Source organism: Spizellomyces punctatus (genome assembly GCF_000182565.1).
Source record: "Spizellomyces punctatus DAOM BR117 chromosome Unknown supercont1.3, whole genome shotgun sequence".
NCBI classification, from domain to species: domain Eukaryota; kingdom Fungi; phylum Chytridiomycota; class Chytridiomycetes; order Spizellomycetales; family Spizellomycetaceae; genus Spizellomyces; species Spizellomyces punctatus.
In genome coordinates, this window is record NW_015971539.1 from 410,649 (window position 1) to 436,984 (window position 26,336).

The 26,336-nt window shown below is 46.7% G+C and overlaps 10 protein-coding genes across 10 annotated transcripts in view; 5 read left to right on the forward strand and 5 right to left on the reverse strand.

Annotated features, from left to right (window-relative positions):
* Positions 1–3: 3 nt before the first annotated feature.
* On the forward strand, positions 4–1,561 carry SPPG_01830 (uncharacterized protein; the record flags this gene model as incomplete). The annotated part of the gene is made up of 5 exons (XM_016750142.1): positions 4–181; positions 245–409; positions 477–830; positions 908–1,297; positions 1,361–1,561. Exons 1-5 carry the CDS (start codon positions 95–97, stop codon positions 1,559–1,561), a joined length of 1,197 nt encoding a protein of 398 aa, XP_016610786.1. The 5' UTR covers positions 4–94.
* Positions 1,562–1,841: 280 nt separating this feature from the next.
* SPPG_01831 (uncharacterized protein) lies at positions 1,842–2,702 on the forward strand. Its single transcript, XM_016750143.1, has one exon. It carries the CDS (start codon positions 1,863–1,865, stop codon positions 2,655–2,657), a length of 795 nt encoding a protein of 264 aa, XP_016610787.1. The 5' UTR covers positions 1,842–1,862; the 3' UTR covers positions 2,658–2,702.
* Positions 2,630–4,213, reverse strand: SPPG_01832 (lipoyl synthase). The gene is made up of 5 exons (XM_016750144.1): positions 3,906–4,213; positions 3,647–3,824; positions 3,376–3,590; positions 3,041–3,315; positions 2,630–2,974 (listed from the first exon to the last, which is right to left on the reverse strand). Exons 1-5 carry the CDS (start codon positions 4,160–4,162, stop codon positions 2,703–2,705), a joined length of 1,197 nt encoding a protein of 398 aa, XP_016610788.1. The 5' UTR covers positions 4,163–4,213; the 3' UTR covers positions 2,630–2,702.
* Positions 4,214–4,283: 70 nt separating this feature from the next.
* Positions 4,284–7,878, reverse strand: SPPG_01833 (uncharacterized protein). The gene is made up of 15 exons (XM_016750145.1): positions 7,625–7,878; positions 7,415–7,556; positions 7,281–7,346; positions 6,925–7,214; positions 6,768–6,860; positions 6,611–6,705; positions 6,329–6,547; positions 6,131–6,264; positions 5,959–6,069; positions 5,814–5,893; positions 5,603–5,754; positions 5,433–5,533; positions 5,210–5,369; positions 4,843–5,150; positions 4,284–4,781 (listed from the first exon to the last, which is right to left on the reverse strand). Exons 1-15 carry the CDS (start codon positions 7,864–7,866, stop codon positions 4,443–4,445), a joined length of 2,532 nt encoding a protein of 843 aa, XP_016610789.1. The 5' UTR covers positions 7,867–7,878; the 3' UTR covers positions 4,284–4,442.
* A 450-nt stretch (positions 7,879–8,328) lies between these two features.
* SPPG_01834 (transaldolase) lies at positions 8,329–9,782 on the forward strand. The gene is made up of 4 exons (XM_016750146.1): positions 8,329–8,483; positions 8,549–8,712; positions 8,773–9,417; positions 9,500–9,782. Exons 1-4 carry the CDS (start codon positions 8,417–8,419, stop codon positions 9,587–9,589), a joined length of 966 nt encoding a protein of 321 aa, XP_016610790.1. The 5' UTR covers positions 8,329–8,416; the 3' UTR covers positions 9,590–9,782.
* On the reverse strand, positions 9,650–12,309 carry SPPG_01835 (uncharacterized protein). The gene is made up of 12 exons (XM_016750147.1): positions 12,060–12,309; positions 11,818–11,999; positions 11,460–11,759; positions 11,294–11,387; positions 11,130–11,234; positions 10,969–11,071; positions 10,836–10,901; positions 10,677–10,776; positions 10,479–10,613; positions 10,286–10,397; positions 10,006–10,223; positions 9,650–9,931 (listed from the first exon to the last, which is right to left on the reverse strand). The coding sequence occupies exons 1-12, from the start codon at positions 12,218–12,220 to the stop codon at positions 9,744–9,746; spliced, it is 1,764 nt and encodes a 587-aa protein (XP_016610791.1). The 5' UTR covers positions 12,221–12,309; the 3' UTR covers positions 9,650–9,743.
* Positions 12,309–13,003, forward strand: SPPG_01836 (uncharacterized protein). Its single transcript, XM_016750148.1, has 4 exons — positions 12,309–12,369; positions 12,432–12,487; positions 12,544–12,748; positions 12,807–13,003. Exons 1-4 carry the CDS (start codon positions 12,352–12,354, stop codon positions 12,882–12,884), a joined length of 357 nt encoding a protein of 118 aa, XP_016610792.1. The 5' UTR covers positions 12,309–12,351; the 3' UTR covers positions 12,885–13,003.
* SPPG_01837 (STE/STE11/CDC15 protein kinase) lies at positions 12,877–17,030 on the reverse strand. The gene is made up of 20 exons (XM_016750149.1): positions 16,811–17,030; positions 16,715–16,744; positions 16,581–16,645; positions 16,357–16,504; positions 16,252–16,291; positions 16,128–16,190; positions 16,009–16,060; positions 15,828–15,954; positions 15,655–15,759; positions 15,475–15,592; positions 15,228–15,404; positions 15,126–15,157; positions 14,967–15,063; positions 14,789–14,910; positions 14,587–14,721; positions 14,246–14,524; positions 13,981–14,185; positions 13,740–13,906; positions 13,405–13,685; positions 12,877–13,332 (listed from the first exon to the last, which is right to left on the reverse strand). The coding sequence occupies exons 1-20, from the start codon at positions 16,970–16,972 to the stop codon at positions 12,915–12,917; spliced, it is 2,823 nt and encodes a 940-aa protein (XP_016610793.1). The 5' UTR covers positions 16,973–17,030; the 3' UTR covers positions 12,877–12,914.
* Positions 17,031–17,106: 76 nt separating this feature from the next.
* On the forward strand, positions 17,107–20,436 carry SPPG_01838 (uncharacterized protein). The gene is made up of 8 exons (XM_016750150.1): positions 17,107–17,184; positions 17,252–17,424; positions 17,489–17,599; positions 17,674–18,364; positions 18,422–18,955; positions 19,013–19,623; positions 19,687–19,850; positions 19,925–20,436. Exons 1-8 carry the CDS (start codon positions 17,118–17,120, stop codon positions 20,286–20,288), a joined length of 2,715 nt encoding a protein of 904 aa, XP_016610794.1. The 5' UTR covers positions 17,107–17,117; the 3' UTR covers positions 20,289–20,436.
* The window catches only part of SPPG_01839 (DNA-directed RNA polymerase III core subunit RPO31), a gene marked incomplete at its 5' end in the record, with an annotated part of 6,310 nt that continues 296 nt past the window's right edge, over positions 20,323–26,336 (reverse strand). The window contains 26 exons of the mRNA XM_016750151.1: positions 20,323–20,714; positions 20,786–20,885; positions 20,969–21,147; positions 21,228–21,347; positions 21,414–21,566; positions 21,629–21,915; positions 21,984–22,082; positions 22,146–22,380; positions 22,446–22,601; positions 22,657–22,814; positions 22,890–23,003; positions 23,084–23,195; positions 23,252–23,424; positions 23,482–23,839; positions 23,902–24,090; positions 24,156–24,296; positions 24,355–24,496; positions 24,573–24,721; positions 24,782–24,922; positions 24,990–25,070; positions 25,134–25,233; positions 25,293–25,408; positions 25,471–25,673; positions 25,767–25,926; positions 25,996–26,145; positions 26,213–26,316. Coding sequence (XP_016610795.1) covers positions 20,433–20,714; positions 20,786–20,885; positions 20,969–21,147; positions 21,228–21,347; positions 21,414–21,566; positions 21,629–21,915; positions 21,984–22,082; positions 22,146–22,380; positions 22,446–22,601; positions 22,657–22,814; positions 22,890–23,003; positions 23,084–23,195; positions 23,252–23,424; positions 23,482–23,839; positions 23,902–24,090; positions 24,156–24,296; positions 24,355–24,496; positions 24,573–24,721; positions 24,782–24,922; positions 24,990–25,070; positions 25,134–25,233; positions 25,293–25,408; positions 25,471–25,673; positions 25,767–25,926; positions 25,996–26,145; positions 26,213–26,316 — 4,202 coding nt within the window. The 3' untranslated portion in view covers positions 20,323–20,432. The remainder of the gene's footprint in view (positions 20,715–20,785; positions 20,886–20,968; positions 21,148–21,227; positions 21,348–21,413; positions 21,567–21,628; positions 21,916–21,983; positions 22,083–22,145; positions 22,381–22,445; positions 22,602–22,656; positions 22,815–22,889; positions 23,004–23,083; positions 23,196–23,251; positions 23,425–23,481; positions 23,840–23,901; positions 24,091–24,155; positions 24,297–24,354; positions 24,497–24,572; positions 24,722–24,781; positions 24,923–24,989; positions 25,071–25,133; positions 25,234–25,292; positions 25,409–25,470; positions 25,674–25,766; positions 25,927–25,995; positions 26,146–26,212; positions 26,317–26,336) is intronic.

Sequence of the window (26,336 nt, forward strand, 5' to 3'; positions counted from 1 at the left end):
ACGATCTCGTGCTCTGATCTGTTGGTTGACCGGATGGATCAACACTATTGGACAAGTTTCTCTCGTATGCTCCATTGCGTTCGGTGGAGCATCCATGATCGCGGCATTTATTCAAGTAGCGACCGATGATAGCATTATTTTGGATTCTCGCCAAATCTACGGAATATGCCTTGTCATTTTGGTGGGTTAGCAGTGCTCAACACGTTTGTAGTTTTCAGTTATTCCTAATGGTTATCTTGTGCAGGTGGTGTACGGACTCATTAGTGGCCTTGCCACATCCATTATAGCGAGACTGCAAGTGTACTTTGCTACTGTCAACATACTCTCCTCAATTGCCATTGTCATTGCCCTGGTTGTGACCGCATCAAACAAAGGCAACGTCGTGCCAGCCAAGACTGCATTTTTTGAGGTGAGCACCCTGTTCGTCCCTCCCACTTTTTGGTACGATACTGATATAGAACTTTTCGATTTTTCAGTTCACAAACAACATCAGCTGGCTCAACAGCCCCGGCTTTACATTTCTCATCTCGACAACAGGTCCACTCTGGTGTTTGACGGGATACGACAGCGCGGCCCACATTTCGGAAGAAAGTTCCAATGCATCAACTGCCGCTCCCAGAGCCATCATATACGCCGTATCTGCGATGGGCGTACTGGGTTGGGCAACAATGCTCGCAATCTCTTTCGTTACGACGGACGTGACCAGTGTGGTTAACTCGACTTTGCCTTTGCCCATGGCCCAAATACTGTTGGACAACATGGGAAAAAAGGGAATGCTGGCCGCTTGGTTCTTTGTAACTTTGACACAGATCGTTGGTGGTATTCCTCAGGTTAGTTACAATAACCAGGTCATACCAGACGACCTTTTATCATCTTCAATTCCTGATATATCCTCTCCTTTTCATAGTGCATTGACGCATCGCGAGCAGTATACGCATTCTCCCGAGATGGCGCTCTTCCCCTGTCTCGCTACTGGCGCCGCCTGAATCCGAAAACTCTCACACCGATCCATGCTGTGTGGTTTGTCGTCTTCAGCTCCGCCGTGTTGGGGCTTCTTGCCCTCGTTAACTTGACAGCGGTTGAAGCCATCTTCAACTGTGCTGCACTGGCATTGTACATTTCGTACGCCATTCCAATTTTGATGCGGATAACATACGGCCGAAAGACTTTCCAGCCGGGACCATTCTCACTTGGATCTTTCAGTGTTCCTATTGGCACCGTTGCATGCTGTTTTGTCCTTGTTCAGATCCCTGTGCAGCTATTCCCGCTAGGACCGGTTACAAACCCTCTGGACATGGTATGTTCATGATATTATGTCTTGTTGAGTGTTACCACTCATATCAATACCTTTATTGTACAGAACTACGCTGTGGTCGTGCTAGGCACTATTCTCATTGGTTCCTTGGGCTGGTTTTTCCTGGGTGCCCGTAGATGGTTTCAAGGTCCTCGTCTTACAATCTTGGAAGGATCTTCCACAGCAATGGAAATAAATTGCGACAATGAAAAGATTAGAAAGGAGATGGAGAATGAAATAACGTGGACTGCTGGGCAAGCCGTATAAATGGAGGGGATCTATGGAGAGTCGATGTACATTTTTGTGACATTTCTTTTTGTATGCATATTATTTTGATCAATAGTTGATATTTACCAATGTTACCAGTATATTGTTCAGCCATCAAAAAAGTTTTTTGATTTACTTTCATCTTGCGATGATAACTGACAGTGTAAAGTGCAAATGATGGGCATCATATCAATGTGGCTTAGCAATTGATTAGAATGCATGGCTCCAACCATGACGCGGAATCGTCATCGTGCTCGTCAGCTCATCTCGCGCAACTTTGGGCCAACCTCAGATCACTCTCATGAACTTGAATCCTCATAAAATGCGCTCCCATCATATAGTCCGCTTATACAGCAGTGCTGCCACCAAGGCGACAACCGCTGCTCCACAGCAACCGCCACCACCACCGTTGAACCCGTCCTCCCTTCAGTACACAACTCCCATCCTGTCAACTTACTCCACCCGTCTCGCGTCTCACACATCCAGTATCAAATCCCCAAGATGGACGTACAAGGGCCCACCAAATACAGCCTGGCGACACGCCGCAATCCTCATCCCTCTTTGCACAGCACACGGAAAACCGTCCATTTTATTCACGATGCGATCCTCAAAACTACGGCGTCACGGAGGTGAGGTCTCTTTTCCAGGGGGAGCCGTTGACCCCGGGGATAAAGACGTGATTGCCACAGCGTTACGAGAAACCCATGAAGAAATTCTGATACCGCCAGACCATGTGACGGTATTGGGTCAGTTTCATCCTTTACCGGACCGGACACACTCGATTTTGATTCATCCGATTTTATCGCATATCCATACGCCTCATTCCCTAGTTCCTGAATCCATGCCATTTAATCCTACTGAGGTAGAAGAAGTCTTTTGTGTTTCGTTAGAGGAGTTGTTGGGTATGCAGACAGAGACAGAACACTTGCGGGGTGGAAAGCGACTGGTTAGGAACTGGAACGTGGGTGAAAAGAGAATTTGGGGATTGACGGCGTGGGTACTAGAAGCTGTGCTGCGAGTGGTGGTGGCTCCGGGTGGAGTGAGCGAAGAATGGAGAGAGGCATGGAGAGCAGAAAGAGGCATCTCAAATGATTGATATCCCAAAAAGAAATACAGCCAATAAATGAATATAGAACCTTTTCTAGACACTGCCCGCTGCCAATGCTTCACTTAGAACCACCTCATCCTTACTGCTATTCCCCTTAACAATGTTTCTAATATAAAATTCCCCAGCCTTGTAACTCGATCTAACCAATGGTCCACTCGCCACATACTTGAACCCCAAACTTTTGGCAACCTCAGCCCAGTGGTCGAATTTGTCGGGATGAACATATTCGGCGACCTTCATATGCTTCTTGGTGGGTCGCATGTACTGGCCGAATGTTATAACGTCGACGTCAATGGCTCGGAGGTCTATATTGACGGATACAACATCAGTAGCGGTTCAACTGGCTTCCAATCAATAGCCAGTTCACATACCCTTCATAGCTTGCAAAACCTCTTCGTCCGTCTCCCCCAATCCCAACATCATGGACGTCTTTGTAACCAAATCCGAGCGCATCTTTTTGGCATGCTCCAGCACACTCAGCGATTGTCGAAATGTTGCCCGACGGTCTCGAACATATTTGGTAAGATTTTCAACGGTTTCAACATTATGTGCGTAAACATCGAGGCCGGACCTTGCGACCCGGGCAACATCTTCAAGTTTGCCTCGAAAGTCGCCCGTCAGGCATTCTACAAGAATATTGGGCGCTCTGAAAAATTACAAAGTAATGAATAAAAGGGAACGGGCTTGTCAACATAATATAACACACTTTGACTTTATCAACTCCACAGTCGTCGCAAAATGATCTGCTCCCCCATCGGCCAAATCATCCCGATCCACTGACGTTAAAACAACATAATCTAATCCCCATCGCGATATTGCTTCCGCAGTTTTTTCCGGTTCATCCGGATCCAAAGGTTTTGGTGCCCGATTTGTTTTAACGGAGCAAAACCGGCATCCTCTTGTACATTCATCCCCCATAAGCTACCCCAAAACATTCAAACTTTGAATCTTTGAAACATGGAACAACCATCACTCACCATTATGGTTGCCGTAGCAGTTTTATCCTCCCCACCACCCCAGCATTCTCCAATATTGGGACACCGCGCTTCCTCACAAACAGTATGCAACTTGAGGCCCCGCAAATCCTTTTTGAGACGGGCAAAATCCTCGCCGACGGGTATATCCGTTTTCAGCCATGAAGGAAGTCGTACGTGACTAGCATAATACCCAAAAAACATTAGTGATCTCAATGGTAGGACAATGGAAGGTATGAAAATGCGACAAAACAAAACCAACTTTTTTCGTCGTAATGCACCGCCTGTTGTTGTTTTGACGGGTTCCCTCAACTCCAACGCTTCCTCAACACTCAATTTATCCGATGCAGCTATAAAGTCGCCTAGATTGGGTCCATTGGCGAGCTCCTCTGAGAACTTTCGTTGTTTCCCGTCATGTCGAGTCGTTGTCGCCAAGGTTCGACTTGACAATGACCGTGAGATAGCAGGAAAGGAAGGACGTGTTTGCAAGGCAAACCGTATCGATGTCCGTGCACTCATCTTGTAAGTAACAATGCAAGTCTACTTGGTAGCTAACCAACCCTGGTTCTCCAAAAGCTTGGTGTTGCTGATAAACTTGTCCCCAACGACAATTCCATGTGGCACAGCAAAAAGACCAATATACCCAAATATGGATGCCGCGCATCATCGTCTTGTTTTCCGCCGATTCTTTTACAAACTAACTGTAAAAAATCGCCTACCCTATTTGTGACAAGAGAAAGATTCTAGTGTTATGTACAAGTGACTTCCTCGCAACCCTCGAAAGCTACCCTCCACCCCATCACACGCTAACCAAAACTTCCTTAAAGACAATGTCAACAGCCTCCCGTTTGATTAATCCACCGTCACTCTCATCCACTGTTTCCTCCACAGTCTCAGCTTCTTCAACTTTTTCTGTAATCGCATCCACCACAGTGTCGTCAGAGACCCTCGGCACCATGAAAGAGTTCAAAAAGGACATGATCATTTGGGTAGGCGGGGGTAGGACGTGGGATGGGGCCGAGATATCAAAGACTATAGCAGATGTAGCCTTGTAGGGTTGAGCAGTGGGTTGCGTGGGTTGATTTTGGTATAGATTCGTTAGGGACGTGCGAGAGGAAGGTTGTTCTTCAATCTTTTTCTGTAAGAAAAATACCATTAGTATTTATTCAACATGAGAAACGATCCCGCTGACCACTTACAACAACACGGGGTCCCTCAGTATCATTTTGACTCAAAACCTCTAATTCACCATTTTGATTCAATAGAACCAAGTCGGACTCTGCCTTCTTGGGCCTGAACACCGCCGAGAAGCAAGGTACAGCAAGGGATGACGATGCCAAGGGTGTTGGTGATCCAGTTTCAAAAATAAGTAGACGTGTCGCTGTCCTCCGAATTGCAGGAGAGTGTTTCGATCCAGGCAAGCTATCCTCATGTGCCAGGACAACGAAACGAGATTGGCTTGGGTCAACCGCAATGGAATGCACGTGTAACCGGAGTGACCATAGTACTACACGACAAGAATAAGTCCCATGGAATTATCAGCCAAGTCTGCAACGCACAACTCACATGTGCAGCTGAGAAGGTTCCAAACATATACCCGGTCGTCTGTGCATGATATCAAATGTGATGTACCAACAGCTCGGACACGTCGAATGGGTGATCGGGGAAGAGGAGATGCGAGGACCCCATGTAAACGAGAGCCAAATGCGTCCCATATGGTGATCAACTGCAGTAAACATTCAGATAAGTATCCCCACGTCATTCTTAACACGGATGTTAGAGACTATACCTGTCCGAACGCGATTGCTATGATCGAACCATCGTTGGAAAATGTCGCATCATATGCGGGGAGGTTTTGGTACGTTCCCCACGATGTGCATAGCCAGTGTTCTAATACGACGAGATATTGTCGTTAGCCTAATACGTCAAGTAATCCTACAAACTACAATAGCACCTCACCCTTCACGTCGCTGTGTGCCGTTTTTGCCAGTTGCCATATCTTGAACGTTCCATCCTCGCTCGTCGTGACGGCGATCAACGACGTTCCACTGATCTTCAAGCTCGTAATGGGTCCCTTGTGGGGTTGGTCCATGCGCGTGACCACTTTGTAGCTAAAATAGACGAGTCAAAAACGAATCTTGTTGCGGGCGTCTACGAGATGATTCCTTACCTTTGGGCATTTTCATCGTACTCCCAAAACTTGAGGAAATTTTGCGACTGACCATCTTCAATCGAAGTTCGTTCTTCACTCTACAAAACCGCCACGCCACGTCAACGCTTCGCAGATCCGTTGCGCAAGAGCTTCGACTACATACTGTTGCCATCCATGCCGCGTCAGCAGAGAATGCCACATGCGTGATACGCGCATTTATACGGCTTCCATTGCCATCGTCCAGCTGAGAAACTGGATTGGGTATGACTTCAACCTATTGTATCTAGTATCAGCGGACAGTCCCGATCAATCATTTTGCCTCGAATACTTGTTACCTGTAATACTGATGAATCATCTGCCACGTCGTAAAATTGGAGATGACCAGGATATCCTTCTAATACAATCGCCTTGCTCTTAGGTTCCACCAATAGCCCAGTCCGGAGTGTCTGCTGATCCCCGATCGACGTTGCTATGACCCATAGTCTGATCAACACACACAGACCTGATGATACGCATACAGTCCTTAAACTCACCAAACTGCAATCCAGTTACAACCCTTTTTACGGTCAAATTTATCGCCGATATCAACCGAACAGTGTTATCCTTATGATACAGTGCATATGAAGTCTGGTCGGGGCTGACGGCAATAGAGAAGATTTCTGACCCCAACCGCGGAAGGAACTGTTTGTGTCTCGTACGCAGCTGCCAGACAACCAGAACCATTTCATTTCCACCAGATAGAAGATATCCGCCTGACGATGGGCAAGGTTAGTGCGTTGCCCCGACTAAATTGGTAAACCCCCCGCACTGCGTACCGTCACTTGTGAACGCGAGATCGTTAACCCTATGCGGGTGCCAGTGTAGGACTTCACGTACGGCATTCTGCTTTGAAGTTGCTATGACATTGTACCTGAATAACAAGATACGATCAGTATCGTCAATAAGACGCTGTGAGCAGAATTCCGCTGGTACCAGATGGTGATGCGTCCTCGGATATCGCCAACCGCAATACTTTGGCCTGTAGGGTGTACGGCGAGGGAAGTAATCTCTTCGTCTGATTCGTATCTGTAACATCAGCAAGCACGTTAAACCTTACAGTAGGACCCAACAAGATCAACAAAACCCGTACCTAGAGAGCTCTGACAAGGAGTCTGTATCGAAAACTGCCGCCATTGCCCGACTCGCGACAGCCATATAATTTCCATCGGCTGACGCCTCCAACGCCAACAAGGGCTTTTTTGTCTTCAGTAGCACCTTCTTCTTACGTGTCTCAAACCCGAAGCGGTGACATGTGTATTTCACGGACCTTGCGGTGGTTTCCGAGGCCGTCTTTTCCTCGCTTTGGGTTATGACGTATGCGTATTTGGGCTGTTTGGGGTTAATCACCATATCGGTGATGTGTTCGCCCACATCCCAAAACTGCCAAATAATAGAGCCATGTCAGTCTAAGTTGTTATGTACAATCTTTTTAAAATTCCTACGCACCTGAACAAGACTTCCTCCTTCAATATTCCAAAGACGAATAATGCCATCCGACGATGCCGTGTATAGCTACGAGCCAAGAACGTTCGAGTGGGTACACGTCCGACACCCGATGTTACATCACATGTGATTCATACCTGGAGCGGGTTTGCGGGGTTGGGTTGAACTGCAGTGCAGACTGCTTGTTCCAAGTAAGAGGACAAGGACAAGACATGAAGGGGTAACCCAGTAGATGTATTGAAAACTTTTATACGTGTCGCATTGAAGGTGATAAATCGACTAGGACCCGCCCAGCTGAATGAATAAAAGCGGAACTAGGCGGTAAATGACTTATAGAGCAGTCATACCTCGAATCCGCTGTAAATATCACCCGTTTATCAGAGATTCGACCTCCTGCTTTGGCAGTGACCCGCCAAGAGACGCCTCTAGTAGCAGGGACACCAGCTTCCTTGCTATTGGCGAGGTCATCCGCAGCTTTAACCTCTCGTCTGTATCGCCTTTGCCCTCTGGCCGGTCTACTTCTCTTCTTTTTCGTGCCATCGACCTCCTGGCCCGCTTGCGGGGTCGTCTTTGCGGTCTCTGGTGCCATGACGGAATCTGCAAATGACAGTGATCTGCAATTGGAACTGGACATGCTTTTGCTTATCCTGCGCCACGTCAAAAAAATTACACTCTTACTTCATCATTTGGTAAGCCTTCATTCAAGTGTGAAATTGGATGTTTGAAAATGGGACGAGTAAGATATAGTGAGCGCAAGCTAGAACAAGACTTTTGATCTAGGGCTTTAGGGATTTTGAGTCCGTTGCATATTAAAACTTAATTCTGTTGTGATTTGTTTTAACAGTATCTGGGTTGATGCATATTGAGACCTCCCTTGGAATCCTCTTGGACATTTGTCTTTTCACCCATCGCAGGTCTACGTTTATTCATTCAAGAAAACACGGGTTTCTCCGTAAAGCTTTCCGCTAAAACAAATCCGCCCCTCCGCTTGGATTTCACACCTTTTCCGCTATCACCTCTGATCAAATCACGTTTGCTAATGAAAGATGACTCATACAATCTTTCGCTTTTCGTATTTGGATTTGCCCGTGGTCATCGCACACTCACCCCATCTGCCACCAACATAAAGTTAACTCATCATGTCATCCACACTCGACTATCTCAAGCAGTACACCACCGTGGTCGCGGACACGGGAGACTTTGAATGTACAGTGTTTCAACAAGGACTTGTTGTTGGAACTATACTGACCTGCCTTGCCTTTCCTTCACAGCCATCGCTGCCTACAAGCCCCAAGACGCCACAACAAACCCATCGCTCATCCTCCAAGCGACCCAAAAACCAAACTATGCTCACTTGATCGATACTGCCGTCCAGTACGCCAAGAAGAAGGGTGGAAGCCTTGATGAGCAGGTCGAACTCGCGGTTGACAAGTTGGTTAGTTCAATAATGAAGAGAAACTGTCCAAAATTTTCAAATATCTAATGCATGCGTTAGTTGGTGAACTTTGGTTCCGAAATCCTCAAAATCGTCCCTGGCCGAGTCTCAACTGAGGTTGATGCCCATCTGTCCTTCGACACTGAGGGTACCATCAAGAAAGCTCTGGAAATCATTGCTTTGTACAAGGAGGCCGGCGTCGACTCTAACCGAGTCCTCATCAAGATTGCTTCCACCTGGGAAGGAATTCAAGCTGCCCGCGTCCTCGAACGCGATCACAACATTCACTGTAACCTCACCCTTTTGTTTTCCTTTCCACAAGCTGTTGCCTGTGCCGAAGCAGGTGTGACGCTTATCTCTCCGTTTGTGGGACGTATTCTGGACTGGTACAAGGCAAAGACTGGAAAGGATTACCGGGGTTCCGAAGACCCTGGCGTCCAGTCTGTCCAGAAGATCTACAACTATTACAAAAAGTATGGCTACAAAACCATCGTCATGGGTGCCAGCTTCAGAAACGTGGAGGAGATTGAAGAGCTGGCTGGCTGCGATTTCTTGACGATCAGCACGAAATTGTTGGAGGAATTGGCTAAAACGACCAAGCCTATCGAACGCAAGTTGAGTCCTGAGAAGGCGCAGGCTTTGGACATCCCCAAAGTGTCTTACGACGAGAAGAAGTTTAGATGGGAGTTGAACGAGGATGCTATGGTATGCGTCGGGTTATGATTATCAGTACTACGTTGGTGTGTGATTGGATGCGCATTGAATAACTGACAAAATTTCTAACTAGGCAACCGAAAAGCTTGCTGAGGGTATCCGGAACTTTGCTGCGGACGGCAGGAAGCTCAAGGACAATATTAAAGCGAAACTCCAAGCGTAGAGCGCAGGATTTAGCTCTAGAACGGGGCACTATGTTCATAGCATCTACACTCTTGTGGTCTGATCATGCACTTTTGCATGAGTGCACATATCTGTAATGAGCGCAACAGGGATTCTGTAATGTAGTTTCTGTGTGACAGTTTTATGCAGTGTTTTTATCGGATACTCTTATCTAGCATCTCTGGATCCATCAGTACCACGTCTCTCAGCACCTTGCCAAACGTGAGGCTGACTGCATCCTGGAATTTTGCGAGAGCATCCAGAGGTGAATCAGTGTCCTGTAGCGGATATGCATTCCGGAGGATCGAGCGCAGTTCTGCCATTGGCATTGGAAGCTTCAATTCTACAGTATGAGAACAGTTCAGTACAGATTGAAACATCCACAAACAAGAAAAAAATGGTGTCTCTAAAACACACCTTCCAGAAGATTCCCAACGCTCTCGACTAAACTCGGAAACGCTTTAGCAATATTTACCAAAACCCCTACAATCGTTTCCGTCCAGCCTTCTACCCGTGGGGGAAAAGGAATTGTCGTTGCCGTGTCCCTGGACGCCTTAAGGTGCTTGTTATATTTGGAGAGATCAAGGCACAGGTGGGCGATGTTGGGTAGAATCAAATGCTTTGCTTGGTGGAGACTTGTAGAAAATGAGCAACACAATTCTGATACTACAAATCACACACTCTGGTGAAGACGCACCTTTTTTCGATTGGATAGGTTTCGCCCAACCATCCAAACAATTGCAATCCAAATACCCTAACGCGAATATTCGGATGCTCGAGCATGCCTGGGACAAAATCAAAACACACATCTGCACAACAGTCGGTGTTTTATTGATACGGGGTCTGCGGTAATGAAAACCAGAACAAACGCACGGACATGGAACACATACGCATAGAAGGCACGCCCTCCACAACCCCCTTTAATATTTCCACCGGAAACGTCTGGAATGCGACAACGCGTATCAGAATTGGATCTTCAATGAACATCTGGTGAATAAAGTCGTATATAAAGGGGCGGATTGATTCTGGAGTGGTAAAGCGTGAGAAGAGTACGTTCTTGGACGTCAAACGGCAGAACTGGGTATTACCCTCGCCGCCGACTAGTCCTTCGAGAAGACATTGGATGATGGCCGCGTCTTGGGTTTGTATGAGGGTATCTATTGTTGTTGGAGGTAGGTATGCCTCCGGCTAACCAACCCCACATTAGTAAGTTTGCTTCACCTCCTCTGGATGCACAAATTACAAACCTTTATTCCGCCGGCCCATAGTTTCCTCCATCGATGTTTCGAGGCAATCATGTAATACGTCAAGACCTATCCAATTCCCCATCCGCGAGCGGTCAAAAACCTGTCCAAGAAAGGACATGCCGATAACGCTTACCCGCAGGAAAATTCTTAAGGCGCCTCGTCTGAATACCTCTCGACATGAGAAGACAATCAATGGATCCATAACGAGTGTATGGTGATCATAAGGCTTTGCATTCCTATCGAAACTTTTCTTAATACCAAGCATTACGGTGGAGAGGCAGACGCGATACGAACAAAGGCCTCAAGGTATTCACAGTCGCCAGACATGTTTCACGGGGATTGATCGTGTATAATGATATCCAAAGGGAAAAGAATTGTGTGCTGATGTCTGATGTGGTTCTAGTGCGCTGTTATATCAGCCGTGGTGCGTGTCAATGCTATATCGGTGTGTGACATACTGAGGGTTTGTGATGCGGGGTAGTAGGTTTGTGGTAACGGTCGCGAAATGAGTTTGGAGGTCCATCAATGTTAGGGAATCCAGATACGATATAACTGGCGATATCCCCCATTTCGAAATCTCAGAAAATGGAAATCGTGTAATATTAACAATGTCGCTGCTCTCACCTGCACGAAGATCCTCTTCTTTCCCACTACTTAATAAAATATTGACATCCGCTGCCTCCATCTCTTTGCCTATCAAAGCAAAACCCCTGACAGCCGCGGGCACCACCGCACTCTTGTCCCTGCAACCCTCCTCGCAGAGAAATCCACCGACATCGAGAACCTCTGGATACTGGGCGCACATGAGTGCCCAGAAACGAGGATATAGAGTGTGGTATGTGGGTTGGTTTGAAGGATCCTCGACATGAGAGAGAATTTGCTTCGTTGGGATACGGTCCAAGAGGTTATCGGTATACTCCTCCACTGCACATTACAGTTAATAGCGAGTACGACAACGGGTGCTCTGCAAAGTCGGACATACATTCGTAGATGGGATCACCGCCTTGTTTTTGCAGACCTGATCTTCGTTCCTCTACCATATCGTTATAGAGCAAAACGTAGTATAAAGCAAGGACATGTCGTGCTGATATGGTCTTCCGGTTTTCAAATAGGAGAGCTATATCTGCTTCAGATATCCCGGTTACCGGTCCTCTTTTACCAACACTGGAAACCTCATATAGTCACTACCGAAAACATGGTCCAACTGAGACGAGTGTAAACTACCTTTCGACGTATAGTTCGAGTGCTTTCGGCAAAACAGGGTCCAGCGGGACATGGGCATTCTTAATTTGGTCGAAAGTCCACTGCTGAATGTCTACATTGGGTTTGGGTAAGATGTCACCGCGAAGGATCTGGCAGACTATGCGGGTAGATAGGGAAACCATTTAAGTTTCATTCCCAAGATCTACATTCACCTCCCTTTGGCCGACGAGGTGTCAGGTGCTAAGTCGCGCGTTCACAGTCGCGTTGCCAGCGAACGGGCTCTTGAGCATATTCAAATACTCACGACATCAAAATGTTGAGCAACACAAAGGTGAATGTCCCTTGCTTCAAGTTCACATGCCGTTCAGATCGACCTTACATAAATCCATGTAGCCCTCAATGGACAGCGCAATCCGAAAGCTAAAGGTTCAAACGGGCGCAGTAAAACGGTACGCAACGTCGTGCTGCTGCTGGCCTCAACAATTCCTAACGTTCATCGTACCAGCATAAGCAAGGACCTTTCATATTATGAAAAGGAAGCAGCTAAACAGCAGGAACGAATCGATAAACTCGTCGCGGACGGAGCTGACGAACACGACATTCGCAAACAAAAAGAGGTATTGGAGGAGACCAACCAGATGCTTCCAGAGAGTAAAAAGAGGCTTGCAGCTGCGTATAAAGAGTTGGCGGATTTGGTAGAGAAGTATTTGGTAAGTAGAGATTTGCTGAGCTGTCTTTCTAATTGGTATTGATGGGGCCTCTCTGCAGAGTGCTGCTGGATCTGAGGAAGTTGCACCTGAGGAAGTTCTAGCTGCTCAAACAGTGTTGCAAGAAGTGCGGGTATAATAACCAAGATGTACATATAATATAATAATTTCATAAATATCTACGAACATCCCCGATCGCTCCGATGCACTTCTTGGCCTGTTCCCTCACCAACACGGCCCCATCCCCAGAGCACATCCCCTTTAACTTGGCCATAACATCATGAATGCTAATAAACTGGGTCATCTCCGCATCCGACAAGCTTCTTACAATATGATACAAAATGTGCAATAAGTTTAATCGAACCATTGTTTCAGGGTGAGAGAGATGTGAGCAGATTTTTTGACCGAACAAGGAATAGCGGGCAATCGAGCGGCAGATCTTCGACGATGCCACTAGGATTCGTTGGAAGGGAGTGAGAATGCTTTCGAATGTTGCCGCTTCAGCTTGGCAGAATGCCAAGACCAACTTTTCCGCGTGGTGCGACAAGCAGAGTTGACTCTCGATTTGGTCGCTGTCGTTCGACATCCTGCGATTATTCGATCAATATAATTATCAAGATATATTGCCTCACTTCATGTTCGGTTGACAGTATGCTTACCATGTGGAGATAGCCTCGAGCGCGTCCACTTGCCAGCATGGATCCACTAGTAACGAAATGAACGACAACAATGCACCGTTCTGCCACAGTATTTTCCTGCATGTAGCACCAGCATTGACCATATCGGTCAAGATTGGTATGGCAAATTGCTTTAGAGGACTTCTCGTTTCCACAAAGCCTTGAAGGCAAGGCACGGCACCCTCAAGAGCAGCCGCTAGTTGCCGAGATTTGTTGAGACGACACAGGTTATACAGAGCATTCAAGGCTTGGTTTTGGATATCCTATGCATGCAGATGTCAGACACCACTTTGGCATAGTTTAATCGACTAACTTACTGTGAAAAACGGTCCATCCCGCAAGGTCAATATTTGACACAGCGGTCGAATTACATCCGCTTTTTCAAGTGACCGCAGGGTTTCTGAATGCATGGTAACGTTCTTCACGCATTTTAAAACTTTAACCAGTATTGGGGCAGCCAATTGTGGTACGGTGTTCACTATCCCTGGAATAACCATATTTAGATATGAAAAGTGCAACCGCGGACGTAGCTCGAATCAGGACATAGGTCAGGCATACCTCTGATGCAAGCGTCTTTTGCGAGCGACTCCTTGAGCGATACGTCGCCTTGAGAAAACATGACCAGCATATTGGCAATCTGATCAGTGTAACGATATGCTTCTGGATCCGTATCTTCATTCAGTTCACCAAAGACCCGTGATAATGATCTCAGTAGCCCGTGCTTCACGAAGAGATGGCAAATATCCGTTCGAGGGGTGGAACTCTATGAGTAGGCAACAGAGTTAAACTCGTCCAGGATGATTTTGTTAGCATGGTCCCACACCTGCAATTCCAACACTCCGGATATCCCGTCAATACCCGAAAAAATTAGAACCTTCGACGTCCGATAATCAACTTCCAACAGATTAACTAGCGCCCGAACACCACCGCACGCCATAAACATCCGTAGTGAGTTGGAACTGGTGGTGCAGACGCGTTTTAAGAAGAGCGCTGCTTCTTCACGGACGTTGAGACGATACTCTGAGTTCGTTAAATCAATGAGCGTATTCAGCCCACCAAGTAGGCATATGTTCTCCTGTATCAGCATGTCACGCTGTGCGCTCTACCTTGGTATTTAAGGGTTAGATTATCACTGTGGAGGTACCCTGGGTGAAAACCACGGACCTTATTTATCAATCGTAACATTGTCCACTGTAATTGCTCGTCTCTTTGGAATTTCAGCGCATCCAGTATAGGCCCGATAGCATGATGAGTGATTAGCATTTTACTCGCTTGAGGATGAGTGTCAAGCAGAGCCAACTGACAGATGAATTGCATAACTGAGTTACGATGATGGATGAATGACGATCTTAACGGCCCAACCTACCGCTGCATCGCAGCTACGGCACAATACATTAGGGTCGTCCTCTTTTCGTAGGCGTTCGATGAACTCCACGACGCCCGATGTCATTGGTAGGGTATAGTCCTTCGCAACGGTTTCCTCGAATGCTGTACTAGTGATCAAAACGTGGTGGGATCCAAAGAGGAAACGCTAAGCTTCTTACCCATATTCTCCAGGACGCTTAGGAAAGGATCGTCTTCCGTGTCGCTATCTTCCTCGGAAGGCTTACTGGCAGCTGGCAACGCCAGCCAGCATGGGGCCTGCGATATGTTTACGTTAAATATACTTCGTTGTAAAATACAGAAATGGTATAGAAAGACACCTTGTGATCACTGGCATCAGGGCCCTGTTGGTCTGAATAAACGAAACTCTCATCATCAACAACTATCACTGAGGTAGTTCGTTTTTGCGCATTTAATACAACCTTTGCTTTTCGCCTGTAAATTCACATCAAATGGTTCAAAGTCGTTGTCCCAGACATCGCTACTCATGTCCGGTTCGCACAACTCCTCAACGTCTGCTTTTGGAGGATTCGACGACGCAGTGAACTTTGTCGTGGACGCTGGTCGCAAAGGAGATGAGCGATCTGTTGTTGCCCGCTCTATTTGGAGGAGAAGAGTTTTGTTTATATACGTGACATGTGATAAAGATGTTATACTCTGAAGGCGCACTTTCACGGCTTCCTTTGCTTTGGGAGCTTGGAGATCTTGGAAGGCTTGACGCAGCTCTGGCGATTTGTCCGTCGTTCATGTCCTCTAGAATGTATTGCTGAAGATCTCGCGCCACTACCTGCAGAAATGTTACTATGCTACCTATTTACCAAGTGGATGTGTCCGCCACGAAACCCTCACCCTTCTTCGTGCACTTTCGATCCATGGATGCTTTAGAAGCCTTTTGGCAGAGATCCGCAAATTGGCGTCTTTTTGAAAGCATTCCATGAGAAAATCTCGGAGCATCTGCCTCGAAGGGAAAGATCCCAAGTCAATATAGCATGATGCAATTGATGCGACAATATGACACGTACCACAGAGGTTTGGGCAGGTAGGGATGGATGATCATCGTGAACAATGCGAAATAGCGCCGACATTGGTGCGAGTGTGTGATATGGTGGGTGACCTTGTAGCAATTCAATGGCCGTGCAGCCGACACTCCTAGAGATCCATGTCTCAGCAGATGCACAAAATGGCTTTTGATTTTTTCAGTACCAAATGTCGGACGCAGTCGTGGCACCGTGCAGTTCAATAACTTCAGGGGCCACTTTAAACAGGTGGTACATCGCCATGAGATAAAGAGCCTAGTCTGCCGAAAAACTTGCGGAACTTACTCCAATACGGAGATCCGGCAAATACTTTATTTGTAGCGTTAATCTTGCTCGCAATACCGAAGTCTGCCCAAATGCTGTGGGTTACTATCAAAGACCCAAGTATAGAAAATTATAAGAATTATACCGGCCAGCTTGACCTGCCCTTTCTTAGTTGTAAGGATGTTCTGCAAATAGGAGGAAAACCCTTCCAGTTATTATCATACTTGAGCTGATCGGCTGAAGTACCTACCGCAGCCTTGATATCACGATGAATGACACCTTGTTCATGCAAATAGACTAGACCCTCAAGTACTTGGGCAATATAGAGAGCAACGAGATGCTCCGGAAAGCGACCAAATCTTCTACAAATATTCGACAAGGACCCATTTTCGCAGTATCTTCATGAATGAAACAGATACCGGGTCATTTTATGGAAACGCGATTGAAGATAGAGATAAGATCTCAAGTGCCTACTCCATAATAATATTCAAGTATTCGGGCGTCTTGACAAATCCTAGATATTGCACAATGTTGGCATGCTGGTTGGTGTCGCCAATCAATAACGATCCTGATGGCTTTTAACAATTATGTGATACATGCGGACTCACATTCAGCTCCTTCAGCAAATCAATCTCTCCCTGAAAGAGCAAGTCAGATATGAATAAGCCGAGAATGTTTATCAACTTATAACGGGAGTACCGCACCGTAATAAGAGTCAAGTCGGGTTTCGCGATATTGGAGAGCCGGAGCTGCTTCACGGCCACGACCTCTCCGGTCTCCGTAACAAGGCCAGAATACACGCACCCAAAGGCACCCTTTCCCAAGCAATCTCCCAGTTGAATTGCATCTGCCAAGATAATCGTCATGGAGTGTCAAAGTGGGCATAGATCGGCCAGAAAGACATGTCCGACCAAATGGACAATCGATTACATAACGCGTTCTCATCACGTGATGATCGAGGAATCGGACCTGTGGGAGTTCGCACTTTTGAATCAATTGTGGAATCAACGCATGGCACGTAATGCAGCCTCGAAATCCTTTTTGCTGGACTCGGATTTGTTTGACCCTGAGGACGGAGGTGGGTGCTCCACAGTAGGTGCGTCATGAACTTGTAACTTTTAGTTTGACCTGCTGCATGCAACTAGGTGCAGCCCGATCTACGGTGACCGATGCTTCCAATATGACCTTGGAAGCGGAAGAGCCCACCATTCCTGCGGTGTTGTCAGATACCCCCACGTCGGATGAGCTCGCAAAAAATTGCGAAACTTCTTCTGTCGGGGACACAGTAGCTGCCATCGCTGTACCGCCAGGGATCACCGTGAGTTATTCATCTGTGCTTGCAGGTAAGCAGTGGAGACAGACTGTTACTGACCCCCTCTCAGGTGCCATTATACCCGCTCTTTCAGCGTCCTATAAAAAAGAATCTGAAAAAATGCCCTAAGCCCATGCCCAAAGATACTAGTACAACCACAACGCGCCAACCAGCTTCACAGGTCTGAGTTTTCAAAAGGCAAATCGCTTTAATGACATACATCTCTGAATGCGGATCATCTGCATTCCGTCGCAGACCAGAACGGACTCTGCTGTCCTTGTCGGAGAAAGTCAGCCACCCCTCCAAGTGCCTGCTCTCGTCTCATCGACTACCCCTTTGGCTCCTCCTGAAAAATCTATTAACGATATCCTCAAATCGAAGGGTATATCGAATTTCTTCAATCCTCGAAGGACCGAAAACGGCAATAATGCACGTCAGGGCTCAAAACAAGCGGTCACAGCATACTTTCCCGACTCATTTTGTTGCCATGTTGGTGCAACGCATCACTTGACTGGTCAGACCAGTAATCTGGCACCCGGATTTCATCCCAAATCAGATACCAGCACGGATCTCCAGCCCAGTGGTGATAGTATCGGAGCGATGCATGACTTTCTCAGAGGTCGTACTACCCGACGCGTGTGTCAAGAGGAGAAAAAGCTCAGCAGCGGTCAATCTATTCCCAAAGTGAAGGCCAACAGATCTGCTCTCTCGCGCCTCCTGCGTTGTCTGTACTCGTCCGATGCTCTCTTTACTCCGGCATGCAAAGCTTTGTACGATCAACTAATCAGCCCAAGCACCGGCTTCGGACCAGACGGCTCGATATTCAGTGACAAGCCGCTGGGACGACAACAGGAGGACGTGTCCTCAGCTCTTGAGCGTTGGCTAGAACACTGGAAATACGCATCTTCCCACAAACCTCCGAAGAAGCGCAGAAAGCGGACTAGTGGTACGTGAAATTTGGCAGTGTGGACACACACAACCTGCTGAACTTTGAGGGCAACAGGTTCGGACTCCGAGTCTCCGCTGAGTGATTGGGAAGATTATTGGGATGTGGAGTGGAACGCAGCCTCTAAGAATATCATGCTGATTGGCGCTCCGGGATCTGGAAAGACCAGGTTAATACATTCGGCAGCAAAACGCTGCGGGTATAACGTATTGGAGATCAATGCTAGCTGCAGACGTAGTGCTAAAGACATTTTAACGATTCTGACCGAGGCGACGCAGAGTCAGGCTCTTCCACCGAAGGACGGGGTCAAGTATCAAGAATGGGAACTATATGATACAAGGGATGGCCCACCCTTGCTGGAGCAACGTGAAGAGTCTTTGAACGCAGAGAGCGACGGTTTGGATGCATCCCAGGCAATTGTAGCTGTCCAGCAACTGGAAGGCGTGATACGAACTGCCAAGAAGACGCGACGGCAAAACCTGATATTTTTCGACGAAGTAGACTTTTTGTCCGAGGATGATAAGGGGTTCTGGAAAAGCGTACTCACGTTGCTCGAAAATAGCAAATGCCCGGCTGCCTTCGCTTGCAATGGCAAGTCTTCATATGTCATTTGTTTTGTTGGGTACCATGAGTCTAACATTGCTGCAGATAATCCTCTGACACTGTCAAACCCAAGTATATCTAGCACCACGCTTCCTCTCCTCAAGGATCTAATCACTCCCCTGTACTTTACCCCGCCAAGCGTAGAAGAGCTAACTTGCTATAATCATCTGACACTTTTGTCCTTAAACACCTGGATCGAGGATCCCAGTGACCTGGCAAGATGGTCTGAGGCTGCCCGAGGAGACATCCGGAGATGCGTCCATCGGCTGCCGTTGGCGCTTGTGCCATCTTGCCGAGAGAGCAACTTGTGTGTTCATTGCGCGGAGGAGGAATTAGAGGTTGAGATGGTAGATGTTGAATTGACGGACGCAGAAAAGGAGAACACGTTCTGCCTGATGCAATTACCGCCACAGTGTGGGGTGTCGTTCGAAGGAGCCGAGTCATTGGATTTTCTGCAGCTCAATAGTCCTATCTCCCATGACCCCCAGACTACGTCACCAGAGAGTACATATGATCCAGAGGATACCAAGCCGCCCACCACCGCCAACGGACTTTATCCGGACTATGGCAGCTCAATCAACACCGCTGCGACTTGTACTGAAAATTTGTCGTTCATGGATACGGTTCTGCGTTCAACTCATTGGCGAATATCACAGGTAACCAGCTTTTCATGAATCTTATCGACAGCGCTCCTGACTTCCGTCTTTTTGGCTGCCAAGATGCAAGAACCAGAGTTAGCATCTACATCCATAGGCATGAACGCAGATGCATTATATGCATATTGTTCTATTGTTCAACCAGTATCATATCCAGTGGATGCAGCATCTGGTCTATGGGAAGAATTTTGGGAGGTGGACGTTCATGAAGAGAGGAAAGAGAAAAGGTATCTCGTTACAGTTCCTTTCGACATGTCTATCAATGCAAATTACTCAATGGACGCTACGATCTGCAATACAGACCAGACTACGGAGATCTTGGTGATTTAATCTCATCAGGCACACCTGAACGCACTCTCGCACTCGATATTCTCCCCATGTTGACTCTGATGTTCCGATTGGATCGTGAAGATCCGTCAGCGCCCATCAGCGATTCGACTGAACTCGCGTCTCTCCTGGTAAAACGGCGGTTGCGACGATCTGCTAAACGCTATGTGAGGTGGTTCGATGGCATGGTGCCTGAAGAAATTGCCAATGCCTACGGACGAATAGCGTATGGCACAGGACCTGAGAATGGACCGTCGTTTGCAGAGGTGCTGAAGAAGAGGATGCAGGAGGCTCAGGCTCAGTTGGTTTATGAGGTAATGGACGATCAAGAGTGTTAGATTAGCTGTTTTGTTTATATAGAGTGCCAGACAATAGAGCAATTGTAGATACTATTGTATTTGGTTATCTTGACGGACCGTCATGGGTTGATGAAGGGTGATATATATACAAAATAAAATTAAAAAAAGGGCACCTATGCACGTCTAGCTAAAAATATGATGTTTCTCATCATCAAACAGGAGTGGTCGCGGTTGCCGCAACTTATCCTTTTCCTCATCTGTCTTTCTCAAGAGTCTAAACAAACCCGTCCCAATCCCCATGGGCACCCCCATAATAATACACTCTGACACACCATTGATGGCATCCCGTTTCCCATAAAACGCAGCCTCAAAGAGATGATCGGTTGTTTTTTCAAACGAAGCGAGCATGAGGACGCTGTCCTTCATTTTGGCAATACCAAACCGTGTAATGCCCAATACTTCTCCCTATTTTTTGGTCGATTGTCAAATAATGAGAAACTCGTACACACATCCTATTGGCGAAAAATACTTTATACCTTGAACGTCATCAAATCGGCCAACAACATCACATGTCGTCGATCAATGGTCATTCCGTGACTTTTCATCGTATACATGATTTCATAAATAATCGTATACCTAAATATCCACAAACGAAATATGGGTGTCAAATTCGAATTCAAAACTTTGTAATATGAGGACTGAGCATGTTTTTTTCTTACCTAGCAGCTTCAATCCCCAATGTTTGCAAACACTCGAGGGTATGATTCGATTTTGTATTCGTGCCATCGATTCCTTCTGTTGCCATCACATCACGGAGACCGTACCCCTCAACCAATAAATTGAGGCGTTTGTCTTTTTCAGAGTCGTTGATGACGGCTCGATTGACGGTTGTAAAACCCTGAGTACAACAAGTTGAATCAGCAATTGGTAAAAGTAGATGGTGTCAAGATTAGCTGGACGAGAAATTAACAACCATACCTTGATTATGATTCTTGGGAGGGCGCGTTTGAGGGTTTGGAGTGCTTGTAGTGCACCCAGTTGGGAGATTTTGGAACCTAGTGAGATACGGAGGATATCTGGGGGGTCGCATCTGACTTGCTATAAAGTCATCAAGGCAAAAATGAGCCTGCCATTCAGCAAGGTAAAACAAAGACATGTGCGTACCTCGTCCATAATCTTCAACTTTGATCGAACAATGGACCACCGAATTGTGTAAATGTCGACTTCAAGCTGAAGGCGCTTGATAGCCTCATAATCCAACTTGATTTTCAATCCGCATTCATTGGGTGCAATGACTTCCTCAATGTACTCGGTCACCTAAAAGCCCGCATGTATGAATATACTCGGTCCCAGTCACGGCTGAAAGAATTCCCACTCACATCTTCTAATAGCGTTCGTTCAACTCGGCCCTTTACAACCCTCGCGGCAGCCTCTGCTGCAAAGTGAGCCTGTCTTGGATCGCCTCCCGATCCGTAATCTCCACTAATAAGTCGTGCATCGATGATGGGTGTCGAGATGTTTTTGGAGGCGTTGATGATTTCCTTGATACGGGGTACACCCAACGTAACGTTCATACTGGCCACACCAGCAAAATGGAATGTTTTGAGCGTCATTTGAGTACCCGGTTCGCCAATACTTTGGGCGCCAACGGCTCCTACAGCGGTGCCTGGGAGAAAAAAAGGGCGTTATAGTTTGATCGGTGGGCGAAAATTGCAAGGATATGGGGCGGCCTACCTGGCTCGATCATCGCCCTCATATATTTCAAGTAGCAAACATTAAAAAAGGCTTTAAGCTGTTCCCGAGTCAAGGACATTCTCAATCCCTTGGCCATTTCTGCCGGCAAACGAATCAGAATCAGTCTTTTGACAAGAAATAATACGGTTATCGTATACATACCCTCACTTTGCGAAATCCTATACGATTCATTTCTCTCCAATAAAGACGGTAGCCCCCTCTCCTCTCGAACCCGTCCCAATTTCTCAACAACCTCACTACGAATAAACCTGCGCAAAGAGTTCAAGTACTCTCCCGAACAAGCTTTGGTAAACCGCGGGCTAGTCAGCTCGGATTCAGCGAGCTCCATGATTTCCCAGGGGAGTAGTCGGACATGAGCAGAGTTCTTGTGCAAGGCCTATACCGTGTGTTACATTTGCGAAATGACACATACTATTTAGAACAAAATATATAGACACATACCATACAATGAGCAAGATTCCTCGTAAACTCAACGGGTTGATCGGCACCTTCAATGTTGGCCGGATCCAATCCATCATCCCCAAACCGGAATTGAACGACTCCACCCGTCGAATCTCGAACAGACAAGTCATAGTGAGACACCAAATCTTCCATGGCCTGTTATATCCAGTAAGCACAAGCAGCTTTGACGGTGAACGACAAGGGTCGTTACCTTCATAAGTCGACGTTGCATGTAGCCCGTTTCAGCGGTCTTGACAGCAGTATCAACCAACCCTTCACGCCCAGACACAGCATGGAAGAAAAACTCGGAAGGAGTTAACCCGCTGTAGAAACTATTTCTCACGAACCCCTTTGCAGCGGGTGTTTTCGCTAAACGTAAATAAATAAGAAATAGAATTAGTGACATTGCTCCTCGACTCTGATGGTGATAGATATCAAACGTACAATTTTTAGGAAAGTGGGGTAAAGACCGATCAATGAACCCGTTGGGAATTCGACTACCAGAAATAATCTGTTGCCCGACACAAGCCACCATTTGGGACACATTAATCTTTGATCCTGTTCAAAACAATAAACCACAGTTTAAAAGTCAGAATATTTCCTTTCTCTCGCCATGAAACTACATAAGCGGGTCATACCTTTAGATCCACACAGTGACATAATAAGTGGCGCATTGTACTTGTTCAACTCTTGAAAGCAAGATTGTCCAACATCTTCACGAATTTTACTCAGAATACCCGATAGTTTGGCCTACCAGTTCCATTAACCCCGCTCAAATGAAAACCACGAATTACTGGGAAACATACCTCCAACGTCTGCTCCTGGTTACATCCAGGTTGATTCGGTAATCGTCCCTGCTTTGACATGACGATCGTATCCTCACAATCCGCATACCCCTTCTCAACAACCATTTCCTTCTCCTTTGATAGAATAAGACCCGGTTGGACGTCGTCAATTCCGATCGAGAAGCCTTGGTTGGCTATAAAGAGCTCGATGATTGGTCCGCATGTTAAAGGAATTCAAGACAAATACCTACCAAGCCATCGTGCAGACAGTTTTGCAATCCGATTCATGCACTCTCCAGCCGTCTCGGGTCCATAATCTCTCAGCACAGTATAAAACATTGAATTCTTGTTTCCATCTCCAATGATACTCTTATCAACAACACCAGAGATCAACTCGCTATTGTAAATGCGAATGTATCCGTCGTTTGGACAAAAGCTCGAGTCAATCGGGTGACCCGCTCGCGTCTTTTGTTGGCTAAACTTGTTGCCGTATTTATCTTTGAGGTCTTTGCCGAATGTACGGCACTTTGTTTCGAGGTTGACCCATACGTGGGGTTTGGGGCGGAGGAGGACGTTGAAGACTTGTTTCCCCGTCCATAGTTTGGCGGGCTAAGACATGAAAAAGTGTTGGTTACAAAGCAAAGAGGGGAGATGAAACTCATGCAGCGTACCTTGACAATCGCTGGTGGTGGGAGGTCAACAGGCGCTAGTCCATCTGACATATACGAACAAATCAAGGAAAACTGTGCTCGATCATAAAACACATCCTTCCGTGACAAGAGATAGGATGCCGTGATGAAATCCTGGGTAGCAGCAATAAGGGGCTCTCCATTTCGCGGTGTCACTAAATTGTTTTTTGTCTGAATGGGGATATCGCCGTTAGGATATCCATCCATTGCACGCGTCATCAAGGAACGGTACATACTCCCATAAGCTGCATCGCCTCGGCACGCGCCTCCTCCGTCTGCGGCACATGGAGGTTCATCTCGTCACCGTCGAAGTCCGCATTATATGGTGTACATACACACTCGTTGAATCGAAAGGTTCGCCATGGTCGAACTTTGACCTGAAATATTTAAAGTCAATTGACTGCATGCAATGTTAAAACACACTCCCATACGTACAAAATGCGACATGATACTGAGTTTATGTAGAGAAGGTTGTCGATTGAACAGGACCACATCCCCGTCTTGCAAATGACGATCGACAACATCACCAATGTTCAATTGGGCCGCAATCTTTTCTCGATTACCATAGCGCAAAAATCTGCAAAGAGGAATGCAATTCAGTCATTCACGGAAAACAGCGCAGGGACATTCAAAAAGACCGTTCCACCACACACTTTTTCTGGTTCTTGGACTGGGTAATGTACGTCGCACCAGGATGAATATCCGCTCCATTAAGAACATTATTTCGTAGTCGCTCAATATTGTGTCGGGTGACACGTTCTGGGTATGTCAAGATCTTTGCAACCCGTTCTGGAACGGCAACCTACAAGCATAGTTGAGGAAAGTCGCAAAGAAACCAAGGAAACACGTAGTCAACAAAAACCTGATCAATTCGAAGATTGGGATCGGGAGAAATAACAGTTCGTCCTGAGAAATCTACACGTTTGCCAGAGAGATTCCCACGGAACCGACCGTGCTTTCCTTTCAATCGTTGACAAAACCCCTTTTTGATCCTCGGTAGATTCTGGTATGCCATGCAATCGGGTGAGCTATTAATGGAGGACGCTTAAAGGCATGCAGCTGGTACCTACCCCCTGCAAGTGACTAGGAACACCAGGAAGATCGCTCGTGACGTACATGGCACATTGCAATTGCAAATAATCCCAGTATTCCTGAATCATACTTGAATCAACATCACAAGGACAAATGAACAAAGGCAACTATAGCACTCCCACCATGAGCGACTCAGTCTTGTGGCCACTGACAATCAACCCCTTGATCTTTGTGTTAATTTCAATGATCTCGGACAACAATACCGTAAGATCATCCTCGGTGCTGGATTCCATACGATTAATCTTTTGTAGACCATGATCGTACTGGGGTATCGTCCTTACCTGCTGTTTTCCTGCCCGATGGATGGCCGAATACATACTGGTGGCACTGGCAATGCAGTCCATAGGAACAGCTCGGGGCGTCCCCACGAAGAATCCAATCCCAACAATTCACAATCCTACAGAAAAATCCAATAAGCGTCATCTCAAAAAAGAATCGAATGTAACAACTGGCGCAAACCTCGTTTGTAATGCGTTCAAAGAGACGGAGAACAGTCAGTGGATTCAAATCTTGCTGTGCACGAGGAATGTAATGTGCCATGCTCGGATCCATTTTGGCGGCGGTATCAAACGTTTTTCGAAATTCAGCTTCCTCTTCCGTTTTGGATTTCCGTCGAAATTTTTCGTGAATGACTTTGAGAGCTCCCACTTTCTTTACGGTACCTGTTTTTTTTTCGTAAATTTCAGTTTTCGATACCGCTATGAGGATCTGGGATCTTTCAAACCTTGCGGTTTCCGCATGAACGAGAAACGTACCGTTTGTGGCTTCACATCCTGGACACTTTCCCACCTTTTTACACGCGGCACTAATGGCTTTCAAGATCTCCTTTCTCTGCACCCCATCCAAATTCGGATTCCGTAGTCTGCGGATATAAGATCGTCGTGCAGGTTCCTCCAACAATATCCGACTGCACGTCTATCAGAACATTGTAATGAGATTCTATAAACCCTGGTCAAAACAAAACTGGGTTTTCTATTGCATTACCTTGCAAATCTGCTGCAAAACAGACAACATCAACTTGAAATACCCAATATGAAAAACGGGTACGACCAGTCGAACGACACCGAAATGTCCAACACAGTCTTGGAGGCCCAATCCGCATGTCTCACATTTTCCCATCTTGTCTGCCGTACCCTATTGTCATACCACCTTTTCAGAATCTCATTCCATTTGACACATGACATGTAGGACGTGAACTCACCAGCCGGTCATCCAAGACTCCAAATTTAACAGAGGGCCGATTGGGTTGCGTCACATCATACAAATCCCTCTCGTAGAGTTCTAGTACACTTAGTCGTTTGGCATCTTGACACGAAAAGGCTCCA

What these genes read in the sequence shown, in the direction of transcription:
- SPPG_01833 (XM_016750145.1), bottom strand. Translation starts at nt 7,866, where the DNA reads ATGGCACCAGAGACCGCAAAGACGACCCCGCAAGCGGGCCAGGAGGTC. An exon ending in CGAGGACGCATCACCATCTG is followed by an intron (nt 6,706 to 6,767) that starts GTACCAGCGGAA and finishes CTTGTTATTCAG; the next exon opens with GTACAATGTCATAGCAACTT. An exon ending in ACGCGGCATGGATGGCAACA is followed by an intron (nt 5,894 to 5,958) that starts GTATGTAGTCGA and finishes GCGGTTTTGTAG; the next exon opens with AGTGAAGAACGAACTTCGAT.
- SPPG_01835 (XM_016750147.1), bottom strand. Translation starts at nt 12,220, where the DNA reads ATGGTTTCCCTATCTACCCGCATAGTCTGCCAGATCCTTCGCGGTGAC. An exon ending in TATGGGCCGGCGGAATAAAG is followed by an intron (nt 10,777 to 10,835) that starts GTTTGTAATTTG and finishes GGGGTTGGTTAG; the next exon opens with CCGGAGGCATACCTACCTCC. An exon ending in AGGACTAGTCGGCGGCGAGG is followed by an intron (nt 10,614 to 10,676) that starts GTAATACCCAGT and finishes TTACCACTCCAG; the next exon opens with AATCAATCCGCCCCTTTATA.
- SPPG_01836 (XM_016750148.1), top strand. An exon ending in CAAACGGGCGCAGTAAAACG is followed by an intron (nt 12,488 to 12,543) that starts GTACGCAACGTC and finishes TCATCGTACCAG; the next exon opens with CATAAGCAAGGACCTTTCAT. An exon ending in ATTTGGTAGAGAAGTATTTG is followed by an intron (nt 12,749 to 12,806) that starts GTAAGTAGAGAT and finishes GCCTCTCTGCAG; the next exon opens with AGTGCTGCTGGATCTGAGGA.
- SPPG_01838 (XM_016750150.1), top strand. Translation starts at nt 17,118, where the DNA reads ATGGCACGTAATGCAGCCTCGAAATCCTTTTTGCTGGACTCGGATTTG. An exon ending in GCGCAGAAAGCGGACTAGTG is followed by an intron (nt 18,365 to 18,421) that starts GTACGTGAAATT and finishes TGAGGGCAACAG; the next exon opens with GTTCGGACTCCGAGTCTCCG. An exon ending in CTCATTGGCGAATATCACAG is followed by an intron (nt 19,624 to 19,686) that starts GTAACCAGCTTT and finishes TTGGCTGCCAAG; the next exon opens with ATGCAAGAACCAGAGTTAGC.
- SPPG_01831 (XM_016750143.1), top strand. Translation starts at nt 1,863, where the DNA reads ATGAACTTGAATCCTCATAAAATGCGCTCCCATCATATAGTCCGCTTA.
- SPPG_01832 (XM_016750144.1), bottom strand. Translation starts at nt 4,162, where the DNA reads ATGAGTGCACGGACATCGATACGGTTTGCCTTGCAAACACGTCCTTCC. An exon ending in CTGCTACGGCAACCATAATG is followed by an intron (nt 3,591 to 3,646) that starts GTGAGTGATGGT and finishes GTTTTGGGGTAG; the next exon opens with CTTATGGGGGATGAATGTAC. An exon ending in GTGGAGTTGATAAAGTCAAA is followed by an intron (nt 3,316 to 3,375) that starts GTGTGTTATATT and finishes GTAATTTTTCAG; the next exon opens with AGCGCCCAATATTCTTGTAG.
- SPPG_01834 (XM_016750146.1), top strand. Translation starts at nt 8,417, where the DNA reads ATGTCATCCACACTCGACTATCTCAAGCAGTACACCACCGTGGTCGCG. An exon ending in GGACACGGGAGACTTTGAAT is followed by an intron (nt 8,484 to 8,548) that starts GTACAGTGTTTC and finishes TTTCCTTCACAG; the next exon opens with CCATCGCTGCCTACAAGCCC. An exon ending in AGTTGAACGAGGATGCTATG is followed by an intron (nt 9,418 to 9,499) that starts GTATGCGTCGGG and finishes ATTTCTAACTAG; the next exon opens with GCAACCGAAAAGCTTGCTGA.
- SPPG_01837 (XM_016750149.1), bottom strand. Translation starts at nt 16,972, where the DNA reads ATGACGATTATCTTGGCAGATGCAATTCAACTGGGAGATTGCTTGGGA. An exon ending in TCGAAAGTGCACGAAGAAGG is followed by an intron (nt 15,593 to 15,654) that starts GTGAGGGTTTCG and finishes ACATTTCTGCAG; the next exon opens with GTAGTGGCGCGAGATCTTCA. An exon ending in CCGGAGTGTTGGAATTGCAG is followed by an intron (nt 14,186 to 14,245) that starts GTGTGGGACCAT and finishes GCCTACTCATAG; the next exon opens with AGTTCCACCCCTCGAACGGA.